General features: G+C 42.2%; 1 protein-coding gene across 2 annotated transcripts in view; it reads left to right on the top strand.

Moving 5' to 3' along the window:
* The window catches only part of PIK3R1 (phosphoinositide-3-kinase regulatory subunit 1), a 76,350-nt gene extending 71,045 nt beyond the window's left edge, over positions 1–5,305 (top strand). For both annotated transcript variants that reach the window (XM_080933774.1, XM_080933775.1), the window contains 7 exons: positions 74–254; positions 477–602; positions 1,533–1,675; positions 1,868–2,044; positions 2,135–2,203; positions 2,746–2,916; positions 3,986–5,305. In XM_080933774.1, coding sequence (XP_080789900.1) covers positions 74–254; positions 477–602; positions 1,533–1,675; positions 1,868–2,044; positions 2,135–2,203; positions 2,746–2,916; positions 3,986–4,175 — 1,057 coding nt within the window. In that variant the 3' untranslated portion in view covers positions 4,176–5,305. The remainder of the gene's footprint in view (positions 1–73; positions 255–476; positions 603–1,532; positions 1,676–1,867; positions 2,045–2,134; positions 2,204–2,745; positions 2,917–3,985) is intronic.
* Positions 5,306–12,356: the final 7,051 nt, after the last annotated feature.

Raw genomic sequence — 12,356 nt, 5'->3', positions numbered from 1 at the left:
TCTCCTCCCCCTCCCCTGAGAGTCCTCCTTCTGCACCAGAAAACATTAATAATTATTATTTTTGTATTTACAGGAAAGGAGGAAATAACAAATTAATCAAAATCTTTCACCGAGATGGAAAATATGGCTTCTCTGATCCATTAACCTTCAACTCTGTGGTTGAATTAATAAACCACTACCGGAATGAGTCTTTAGCTCAGTACAATCCCAAGCTGGATGTGAAGTTACTCTACCCAGTGTCCAAATATCAGCAGGTAATTCACACAGGACTCCTCACACTGTAGTAACAATGGGGGACCAAGAGAGTCTCCAACATAGAAAATGGTTTAAAATTGGGTTTTGACAAACTTTATACCCTGGCCAGAATTTTTTAATGGCTAAGTCAGATACCACATTGACTGTGTTATTAAGGATTGTTATTTGAGTAAATACCATATCAACTGAATTTTTTTCTCCCTGCTTGTATATTCTTCCAGGATCAAGTTGTCAAAGAAGATAATATTGAAGCTGTAGGGAAAAAATTACATGAATATAATACTCAATTTCAAGAAAAAAGTCGGGAATATGATAGATTATATGAGGAATACACCCGTACTTCCCAGGTGAGTTTAAGAGATTTTGGACATGTTATATTCAGATTTAAAAGAAGAATCAAGTGTCTCTAACCCATTTCAGCATAGCCCATGCTTAGAAAGTCCTACATTAAGCTCGCTTTTAACTGGCAGAGTTATTGTGAGCCTTCAGTTGATGCCTGGAAACTAATTCCTGACTGGATACTTCTGCTTAGGCTGGACACTGGTAGTAACTGCTAATGTCAGTTTGTCCGAGCTCTGGAATGGAAAGTTCAGATCCATCCCTCCTGCTGTGAGGAGTGGCCATGCTGATTATCAGAGAAAGCAGCCTCGATGGCATAAAGTAAGAAGGCTTTTTAAAGGACTGACCAGCTTGTACTTACATACTTAGGAACACATGCGCAAGGAGGGAAATATGGAAGGGTTAAAAGTAAAGGAAGAAATAATGTAATTATATTATAACATCAAAAAATAAAAAATAAAACAATTTTTAAAAGGGAAACTAGTCAGAAAATTTCCCCCAGGAACATCTGTTTATCATTTGACAAGAGTCTGTGAATTCATGGCCAACCCTGCTAACAGTGTTCTCTGGCCTTCCCTATCTCTTGCTCCTGTATCCTGAGGATGCACAGGATGGATTTCTCCCCACTTCCTAGTGACTGTAGTGTATGCCGTACCACACAGCTGTTTATGTAGCATTGATATTGTATCAGGCTCAAGCAATTTAGAGGTGACTTGAAGTTGATGAGAAAATTGCTCCAGCTCTGTGTGGCCATTACATTGTTTCAATAAGGGACTTAAGCATCTGGCTGTTAGTGGCCTAAAGGGCTCGTGGTCCCCATGGGTGATGGCGCTCAGCAGCAGCTCATTTGGGTTGCAGCACTAAGCTAGCTTGTCACTGACAGTGAAGAAGTTGTACTCTGAAAGCAATGACGTTACCTTGTGAAACTTGTGTTGCAGGAAATTCAGATGAAAAGAACAGCTATTGAAGCATTTAACGAAACCATAAAAATATTTGAAGAACAATGCCAAACCCAGGAACGGTACAGCAAAGAGTACATAGAGAAGTTTAAACGTGAAGGCAATGAGAAAGAGATTCAAAGGTGGGATACCCGTGAGTGGTCCCATGATCCTTGTGACAAAAAGTAACAAAAATTGTTTAGGACTGGTCACATCGAAGATCTCACTTTCTGTACTTTGAGCAATTTTTAAATGAAATAAACAAAGCTCCCTTTACTCTGGGGACCTTGTGTGCTGTATGCAGGTGCTTACCGACCTGTTTCTCCTGCCTGCAGGATCATGCATAATTATGACAAGCTGAAGTCTCGCATCAGTGAGATCATTGACAGTAGAAGGCGATTGGAGGAAGACTTGAAGAAGCAGGCAGCTGAGTACCGAGAGATCGACAAACGCATGAACAGTATTAAGCCAGACCTCATTCAGCTGAGAAAGACAAGAGACCAGTACTTGATGTAAGTATTGGAATTAGAGCCTGAAGACCTGACAGTGGCTAAGTTCGAGAAGAAATTCTCGGGGTACTTAATTTGCAAACCCTCTTTCAGGTGGCTGACGCAGAAAGGTGTCCGGCAGAAGAAGCTGAACGAGTGGCTGGGGAATGAGAACTTGGAAGAGTGAGTAGCTGCTGAGGGTGGGAGGTCTTAATGGTTCTCACCGGCTCTGGGACACATCCCACACAGAACAGTAAACTGACTGGCAGGATCCAGAGCTTTACAAAGGGAGCGTTGAGCCCAGGAAGATTGGGTTTTTGCCTTTGTTTTTGTTTTTAACCCACGGTTGTGTAAGTTGACCCTGTGTATCCATAATGATGCCTCTGAAATCCCCAAATATTTTTGGAACAATGAGAGAAAACCAACAATTACATTTAGTATATTTTGAAGGTTAAGTAAGTATATGTTTGGTTTGAATTATTTTTGAACTGGCAGTCTTCTTAATACTGTCCATGCCCAGGTATTAAGGGTGACTGGGGACTTGCCAGTGGAGATAGTAATCACTTTCTGCTAACCATTCACCATGGGAGGGTTAGTGAGAAGGCCAAACAGAAAAAGAATGGAGGGAAAGAGGTGGAGCCATCTGATTTGACTTGCTGGGAAGGAGACCTTGGGGCAGGCTGGGTTCCAACAGTCTTCACAAACCTTCCCTTCCGTCTGTGTAGCCAATACTCACTGGTAGATGATGATGAGGATTTGCCCCACCATGATGAGAAGACATGGAATGTTGGCAGCAGCAACCGAAACAAAGCCGAGAACCTGTTGCGCGGCAAGCGAGACGGCACCTTCCTGGTCCGGGAGAGCAGTAAGCAGGGCTGCTATGCCTGCTCTGTAGTGTAAGTAGCTCAAGACCGCTTCTTTGTTAATGCTTCAGCTATTTATTTACCGGTAATTAGAATGTGAAAGCATTCTAACCTTGAAGAGGTGCGGTTAGTCTAGCCAGATGAATCTGCTGCCATTTAGTGGGACAATTGGGACATGTGAATTAATTCCTAGCTCTCTTTAGGTCCTTTTTTTTTTTTTTTTTTTTTTTTTTTTTGTCTTAATTATAAACAGAAATGGCTGTACTAGCCCAGTATAGTTATAGTACACAGTCATGATTGTGAGAACATCACCTGAAATACATAAAGTACTCCTTCAGGGATGACCTAAACAAGAGCAGGGACTCCACTGTGACAATTCACAGCCACACCTGGATGTGGGCACATTTCTATCTTGTAGTCTAGCTTCTTTTTACTTCTTAATACTGTGGAGGAGGACTTTGAAAAGTAAGATCAGAAGGTGGAGCATGGCACCTGCAATCCCACTGCTCAGAGGCTTAGGCAAGAGGCTGGGGAGTGACTGGTTGAGGTTGGCATAGGCTGTCTGAGTCAACTGAGAACAATGAAAGGAAGGTTTGGAGTCACTAGCATCATAGGGACAGAAAAATAACTGTCCTCCTGTGTGGAAACACACAAAAAGAACCTTTTACGACTCAGCACTGCTTCCTTTAAGAATTATCCCTGTAAGAAAACAGAGGGAGAGCTTTTGAGTTAGGATGAGAGCATAGGAGAATCAGAATAAATGCCAAGATGGAGAAGAGCCTAAAGGAGACCTGTTGATTATAACTAGAGGGACACGTCCAGCCACACCTCTAGCAAGCACTCAGTCTCATAGGAACTCTGTTCCATACATCCATGTTACACCTCTCCTCATGTGAAACCATTCAGCAGGCCAGTGAAGCAGGCAAATGCTCAGTCCTTGTGTATGCTGCTCACCCAGCATAAAGAACACTATAGTTTACTGGGGCTTTGGGGCTTTGGTTCCCCAGAGTGAAACAGATCCATTCTTTATGCCCCTCCATGAGCAGCCTTGATCGTCTGAGATCAGCTCACAAGACTTTTGTTGTTCTCTTCCCCTTTCCAGGGTAGACGGGGAAGTCAAGCATTGCGTCATCAACAAGACTGCCACTGGCTATGGCTTTGCCGAGCCCTACAACCTATACAGCTCCCTGAAGGAGCTGGTGCTACATTATCAACACACCTCCCTCGTGCAGCACAATGACTCCCTCAATGTCACACTAGCATACCCAGTATATGCACAGCAGAGGCGATGAAGCACTGCTCTCCCTCGGATCCAGTTCCTCACCTTCAAGCCACCCAAGGCCTCTGAGAAGCAAAAGGCTCCACTCCAGCCCGACCTGTGAACTGAGCAGAAACGAAGCCGGCTGTCTGCACATGGGACTAGAGCTTTCTTGGATAAAAAGAAGTCGGGGAAGACGTGCAGCCTAGGGCTGTTGGATGACCAGACGTTTCTAACCTTACCCTCTTACTTTTTTTAATTTAAAGCCACAACACACAACCAACAGAGTGAAAAAGAAATGAAAAGTCTCTCCGTGCAGGGACAAAGAGGCCTTTAACCATGGTGCTTGTTTAACGCTTTCTGTAGCTTTACCAGCTACGAGTTGGGACTTTGGAGACAGAAGGTAGACAGGGCTGAAGAGCCTGCGCCTGGGGCCACTTGGTCCAGCTTGGTTTAGCCTGGGTGTCGCTGGGTGTGGTGAACCCAGACACATCACACTGTGGATTACTTCCTTCTTAAATGAACGGATGCTAAGTAGCAGAGAGCCATGTCTGCTCACACAGGACACTTTTGAGAGAACATCAATGCAGTATGTTTGGAGGAAAAACAAAAACAAGAAAATGTTTTGTTTAAACTTGTCAAGCCAATAACCCATCAACAGAAAAAGGAGTGTGGACAAGGGGACTTAATGACATTCAGTATATAAAATATGTACATAATATTGAGTGACTAACTATCAAATAGATGGATTTGTATCAATACCAAATAGCTTCTGTTTTGTTTTGCTGAAGGCTAAACGTACAGTGCTATGCAATTCCTAACTTTTATTATGTTGTTACCAGTTTCAAATACACCTTCAGAATAAGCTTCCCTCACCCCAGTTCTTGTTGCTTAAAAATATTGTCCTTGATTTTTGTTCATATTTGTTTTTGTTATTCTTACTTTAAAAAAAAAAAATGTACAGGATGCCAGAAAGGAAAATGGCTTAAGAATGAAAACTATGAAATATTTTACAGTTTTTCTTGTACAGAGTGCTTGGCTGTTAGCCCAAGGTTAAAAAGTTCATAACAGAATTTTTTTTTTTTTTTTTTTGACTAAATGTTGGGCAGGGCCCTGATAAGCTTCAAAGCTGCTTTATTCAATAAAAGAGAAAATGATATATGATATGACAAAGTATTGCTGAGTCCAACAGTGTTAAGACTCTTGAAATATGGTACCTGGTAATGTTTGTTTCCTAATGAATTGTGAACTTCTTGAATCTGGAGGGAGGGGAGGCAGTCGTGGGTTATAACAGGTAAGGGGAGGGGGTAAAGTGGTATGCACTTTCTCAGGATCCCAGAGAAGGGAAGAATTGAGGCTGTCTGTCTCCCGTCTTTCCCATCTGAGTTTGGTAGTTATTACCAGTCAACAGCAACTCCAGACCTACTGTATGTAACTCCAACCCGGCATCTCTGTTCTCCTGAAGGAAGTGCTGAGTTTGTTCTGCGGTTCTTGGGACGTGCCCTTTTTCGTTGTTGTAACACACTGGTCTCAAGGTTGAATCCCTGCATTTAGAAAAAATGTGTTCTTTTCTCTTTGTAGCATTGAACTAGTCACAGCAGCCAGCCACCATCCATTTCAGCAAAAGCATGGTCTGAAAACAGTATTTCTGCTTGGATGTTTGATATGTTCTTAGCTCTCTGTTCAGTTCAGTGTAGGATGGAGACAAGTAGACCCTGTGGGCAGTCACTGTGCTTTGTTGAAATTGTCAAATGCACAACAGTTCTGACAGTTCATCTCCTGAGCATAAATGTGCATGTTGTATACATCATAGTGCCAAATGGGAGTTTGTGACATCTTCAATTTAGGACAAAAGTTTGAGTTTCCTCACCCTGTGCAAAAGCAGGTGTGTTCATGGGGACTTGTCCTGCACTGTGATGAGTAGAGGTTGATGGTTGGCAGTAGTCACGGTCACAGCCCAGGTGGATCAGAGTCATCTTCAGTTTCTTTTCCTCAGTATCAGAGGCGCCCACAGCGTTTGTATCCCTTCCCTTCATAGACTAAGGTGATGCTATTTGCAGGTCTTGTGCTGTTTTTGTTTTTATCGTGCAGTTTGCAGGTTATGGGCTGTAGAATGTATTCTTTTTCTTCCTATGAAGCCACTGCTCATCCTCAAGAGCAAGTCAGCCAGACTGTCAGCCCACGAATGACCAGACCGCCTTCTGACTGCCAGGCAATTGATTCCCTGGCTTTACTCCTGGCTTTGCAACCTTCCATGGTAGCATTCCGCCACACCACATGCGGCTGAAGACTTAATACTTGTTTATAAACTAGTTTTGTGGTTGGTCTGCTTTTTTCTTTCCTTCTCTTTCTTTTCTCATTTTTCTTTTTGTAGCACATCATGTATGCTGTCAAATATAAATAACTTTAATTTTTAAAATGGATCTGAGATTGCTTGGTTACAAATCCTGCTAAGTGGTTTTGCCTTCAACAATCTTTATAAGCAACTTCAGCAGTTGCCTCAATTTCTCATTGCACCGGCGAGAGTTCAGTAGAGCTTTCATTTGTCAGAAGGCGTTGGGTTATATCACACTTGTCCTGCTGAATGCCTGCCTCTTTGATGACAGGTTAGTATGCTCACCACCTTTGTCCTTAGAGAATGTGACCATTAAGGTTCTGTAGATTCCATCCAGGCCATCTTCCAGCAGGACCAAGTGGCTTATTCGTGCAGATAGACAGGGCATGGCTGAGGTGTGAGCATTCCCACACCGGTTTTCCTCACCAGCTGTCACGTCCCAGAGACAGCCAGACGCTAAGCTGCTGAGAGGCTGAGCTAGACTTTAAAAGTGGGAGGGTTGGGAGCACACCAGAGCGGTCATAACCGCGTGCTGAGGCAGCCAGCGTATTGCAACACTTGGCAACTTCGCGGCCTTGAATATATGTATATATGTGTAATGTGCATGGACTATTTCCAGTATACCTTTCAGCCACGCAGATCCACAGTCGAGTTCAAGTATATAACAAGCAGATGTCCAGTTCAGGTCCTGTGTGTGTGTGTGTGTGTGTGTGTGTTTGTGTGTTTCTTTGCTGTTACTTTGTTTTGTCTTAAAAAGTTAATAATCATCGGCAAGTGAAGTAAGAAGCCTGTCATTTGACATTTTCGTGTTTTTAGAAGCTACTCCCTTTCAGGGAGCACGTCTGGATGACTTGCTTACCTGGTTAATCCCTGTTGTCAAGTCAGAGTGTGTTTCTGTGAGCTGTCATTGTGGGGAACCAATTGCTTTGTCATACATCTGGCTATGAACTATGACTTGTTGGGAAGTCCTACTGCTGTTTATTGGGAGGAAGTTCTTTCTGGTTTCCCAAGTGTGCTTTCACAATGCATGGTGTCCAAGTCAGTCGGAAAGTGGGCTTTGTTGTCTGTTTGGATTTAGGGTCATTAAGAAAGGGGCAGTTAAAAAGCACAAGGCCTCACATGGGACAAAGTTCCAAAATGCCAAATTCTATTTTTTACAACAATCTATAGTTATATAAAATCACTAGTCCTGGAGGTAGGAAGGGGGTGGAATTGGCTCAATTGGAAAGACTCTCCTACTTCACACTGAGCTTGTCACCATGAGATAGCATTGGGTGCCCAGGATGCTGCTGTTTAAGGAAGAAAAACAAAACAAACAACAAAAGAAAAACCCTCATTTATATGTGTGTATTTTTTAAAGCTACACCCTGTTCGGTGTTTTTACAAATCTGTTTATATGACATTAATAAACTAAAGTTGGTCATTTGGCTAGAGGGAGGAGGTCGGTTATAATTTTGCCTTTACAAGGTAACTGGGGTGGGGGAGGGAGTGTGCCTCCTGGACATTTTGTTCAGTTATAGATTCAGTGAAGCTGTGTATTGTTCTAAGTTGCTTAATGTCTTGTATTAGGTCCTCAAGCAGAATAAAGGTTGTTTTGAAACTTAAGTTTCCATTTGAAATTTTAGTTTTCACTGGAGATGTTTCTAAACTCCCACCAACTTGTTTATTTCATTATTCCAACTCTTTTATAAACTGAAGGTACAAAGCAGTCACTTGAATGTGCTCAGTGTTATTTATATAGCAGCTTATGTATTGCTGGTTCAAAAATAAATACCTCTAGGTGATACCACTTTAAGGCATGTTCTTGCTATTCAAAAAGTCTTATTTCCCTCTATCTTTCCTGTCCTACACCCAACCGTGACAATTATTTACTAGTACTTTTGGGGTTTTGATGGCCTCTGGGTTTTGTTTTTGGTTTTTTTTTTTTTTTTTTTTTCTCTCTCTCTGTCTTGTATCATGGGTTATTTAAACTCGTGGTACAAGAACAGGAAGCAATGATGTGACCTAAGGCTAGAAATGGCCCAAATACCAGTGTGCGTTGCATCACCTGGTCAAGAAGCAGCTCTTACTTAAGGAAGTGAAATAACTTCCTTAAACGACATTTCCTGCTGGTTGAACCAGTGACCACACTACTGTGTGTGTATGAAAGCACAGTGAGCTTGCACGGTAAAACACTGCGGGCGGGATTGTAGTGGCTCAGACCTTTCATCCCAGCACTCTGGAGGCAGATCTCAAAACCAGCTTGGTCTACAGAAGGAGGTCCAGTATAGCCAGGGCCACAGAGAGAAACTCTGTCTCAAAAACAAAAAAAAAAAACAATGACTACTCCCCCCCACACCGAAAAAAAAAAAAAGAGAGAAGACATGGGTTAGGTGTAAGAGTGAGGAGGCCCACACCTCTATGGCAACATTATCTGGTGTTTGGTAAGCAGGGCAGTAGCTCCCAGATATCACAAAACTTATTCCCAGGATCTTACACCTTTCAGTTTCCCTGAGTGAGTCCCCACCATGGCTGCAGCCTCTGTATGTAGATTTTTCCTTCAGATGTGAGTGATATCCTGTGCATTTAGTCTTCTGAATGTCTACAGCCTCACGCTGCTTCTGTTTTCTGAATACGTCCTCTTTTGGGTTTCTAACCTTTTCATTGGCTGAGTAATTCTCCTTCCTTAACTCTGCCTGTAGCACTGTGCTGCTCCCAGGGCCCAGATACATTAATCAACATGAGAGTAGACCAAGCACAGAGCAAATGGTGCAATCCAGACATAACAAGCCATCTGCAGCTGCTGCTGGTGTAGCATAGCAAACTTTCCCAGGGGAACAGTCTATAATTGGGAGTGTATCTAAGATACATCAACTCCATTTGCCATTGAGAAGTGTTGTCAGGCTTCAGGTACCCATGCTACTTTTTATTCCAGCTCACACTGTAGGTTTGTTTGCATTGGCCTTTGCACAATTGTGATAAGTTGTGCTGATGTCACAAACCATGTGTGACCCACACTATTCTTAGGGGAGCCCCACATCAGCTGAAATGTCACTTTTCTCATAACTAGTCTCTGACACATCAAGTGATTATTATCTATTAAATTCCTATGTTTTATCCATACATTCCCCCAACAATTACATATGAGTTAGAAGATATTATCCCCATTTTACAGATAGGAAAAAACGAATACCTAGGTGTGACATGGCTTATTCAAGGTCTTGCAACATGTTAGAACAGAGTGAAAAGACCATCTCACTAAAAGCCAAGCCCCACCCCCCCCAGGTTAGAATCTAAAGACTTCTCATAAAAAAATGTACAGTCCAGTTCAAAAAGGGGTCACCGGTAGTCCCTTCTGCTAAGGGCTGAACAATATGACACAACATGGTACCCAATGATGGGTGTCCTGAAATAGTTTGATCTTGTGCAGAAGAACACATAAGCATCAGTTGGGACCTTGTTGATATTCCAACCTCCAGACCTTATTTCTCACTGGATGACTCGGTGTAGAGCTGTTTCTCTGCTCCCACAAATTCTTCCAGCCTTTCTCATGGTTGCAAAAGGTTGAAAATGGCTGATTATGTCACCTTTTCTAGTACTTCTAGTATTTAAAAGAGTGTATTTCTATTAATGAGTGCTAGAAGTGTTGCTTCATGACACAATGTGTGTTCATGGCACAGACTTCAGATGCGGAAATTTGATTTACAGTGGGACGGACTGTGTTCCTGGTGGCTCTAACCAACTTCAGGAACCTGGCTAACTCAGCCACCCAGGACTCCTGCCTCTCCTCTGTGAAGACAAAGTGTAGATCTGGAGGCTCTTAAGCTCTTTGTAGGATATAGAGTGGGAGTTGGGTGAACTGAGAGAGGCATCTGTGTCTCCCAACACTCCATTTACAATCTGGTTACAATTACAGCCCACAAGTATGACTGCTGACTACAGTGCTGAGGGAAATCTGAATATCTGTCAGTTTCTTGTATTGTCCGCAAGGTGGCTGAGGGACAGCACTGCAGAAATTGGGAGTCTACTAGTCTTGCAGACATCTTAAGAATTATCCTTCTAGTAAACCCAAACTGGTAACTGTGTTTACATGAAAATATATTTTCTTTTAAAACATATTTATTTATTATATATAAGTACACTATAGCTATTGTCAGACACACCAGAGAGGGCATCAGATCTCACTATAGATGGTTGTGAGCCACCATGTGGTTGCTAAAATTTGAACTCAGGACCTCTGGAAGAGCAGTCAGTGCTCTTAACCACTGAACCATCTCTTCAGCTTAGAAATATATTTTCAAAATGACCTTTATCTATCTCCTGACAAAAGGAGGGATAGGGAAGAAGTGGCCAAGGAAATCCTAAAGGGCAGTGGTTCTCGCCTGTCCTAATTCTGTGACCCTTTAATACAGTTCCTCACATAATGGTTACCTCTAATCATAAAATAATTACCACATAATTATTTTTATTGCTACAACATAAGTGTAATTTTGCTATGGGTATAAATTTAAATATCTGCATGCAGGAAAGTCTTAGGTGACCCTTGTCAAAGAATTATTAAACCCCCAAAGGGGTTGCCACCCACAGATTGAAAATGACTGCTCTTAGGCAGCATAGGCAATGAGAAGTATCACCTGTTAAGACATGATACCTGAGCCCATTTTTTTTTCAAATAAAAAGTGGTTTTCTTGACATGTTTCTGAAACCATCTCTAGAAGTGATAATCTTGCGAAACATTTAGAGTATATATAATAGATTGTTTCCTATCCAAAGTTTAGATCTTCTCAAAAAAAAAAAAAAAAACAAAAAAAAAAAAAGAAAGAAAAAGAAAGAAAGAAAGAAAGAGAAAGAAAGAGAAAGTCTACTTTGTACCCTCTAGCTGGGAATCACTGCCATAAATCAGCTCAACAGAAAACACTGAGATGCTTTCAAAAGAGCACTGGATGGGGGGTATGGGGGAGGATAAATGAGTAGCCACCAACACATGCTTGCTTATCTGCATTTGGCTCTCCAGAAGGAAATGAAGAAATTCCTTTCTCTCTACAGCATTCAATCATGGCAGTCTGAACATAACCTCAGGCTTAACTTGTTAAATAAATAATAAATAATACTTCAAGCAATACCTGCCTGGACACAGATAAAGATCTGGCCTGTGATATAAAGACAGGCCACTGAACCTCCAGGACTAGTGCTCACCACATTAAGGACAGAGTGCCACAAGAGTTTCATCCATCACCAGGATGGTTCATTAAAATTATGGCTATGACTGAAAAATACACCGTCCGTCGTATGACTAGCCCACTGGAACCAATTTATTTATGGAGCTTTCATTCAGGGCTCACTGATTTACTGTCCAGGCCCTTGCAAACCAAAAACTATGGAGAACTTTATCACACTGGAGAAGATGTACTGGTCACTTCATCTCATGTTTCCTGTCATCTAGAGAGAGGCTGTGCCAAGTGGCTCATAGCTTTAAAGAGTTGCTAAAGGTTGTGATGTGAATTCAGAAGGCTGACATCACACAGCTCAGCTGTAGGCTGGCCACTGTCCTACCCAGGGACATTGGCTAGGCCTCCCTTGGCTCTTTTACCTTGGCATATTACAAAGGATCTCCCCTACTCACTCTGGGCTCATGACGTTATGAGTTTAATGGCACTTGTTATCGAGTCAACAGAATTTCATGGAGAGGGCTGCATCCAGTGATAATGAAAGAAAATGGTTGCCTTTGAAGAGGTTAGTCTTCTGCTAGAAGCAAACTAAAATGGATCCCCTCTGTTGTTTGAAGATTTATAGTAGAAATAAACATTTACTTTCAAGATGGCCCAAAGAAAAGCAAAGCTTTACGGAGCAGAGGACACTTCAAATGTCACCCACTGAAGGGGAATGGGCCTACAGACTCCT

Source organism: Micromys minutus, assembly GCF_963924665.1.
Source record: "Micromys minutus genome assembly, chromosome: 20".
Classification (NCBI taxonomy): domain Eukaryota; kingdom Metazoa; phylum Chordata; class Mammalia; order Rodentia; family Muridae; genus Micromys; species Micromys minutus.
The sequence above is the reverse complement of the archived record's forward strand: the minus strand, read 5'-3'. Positions and strand labels throughout refer to the sequence as shown.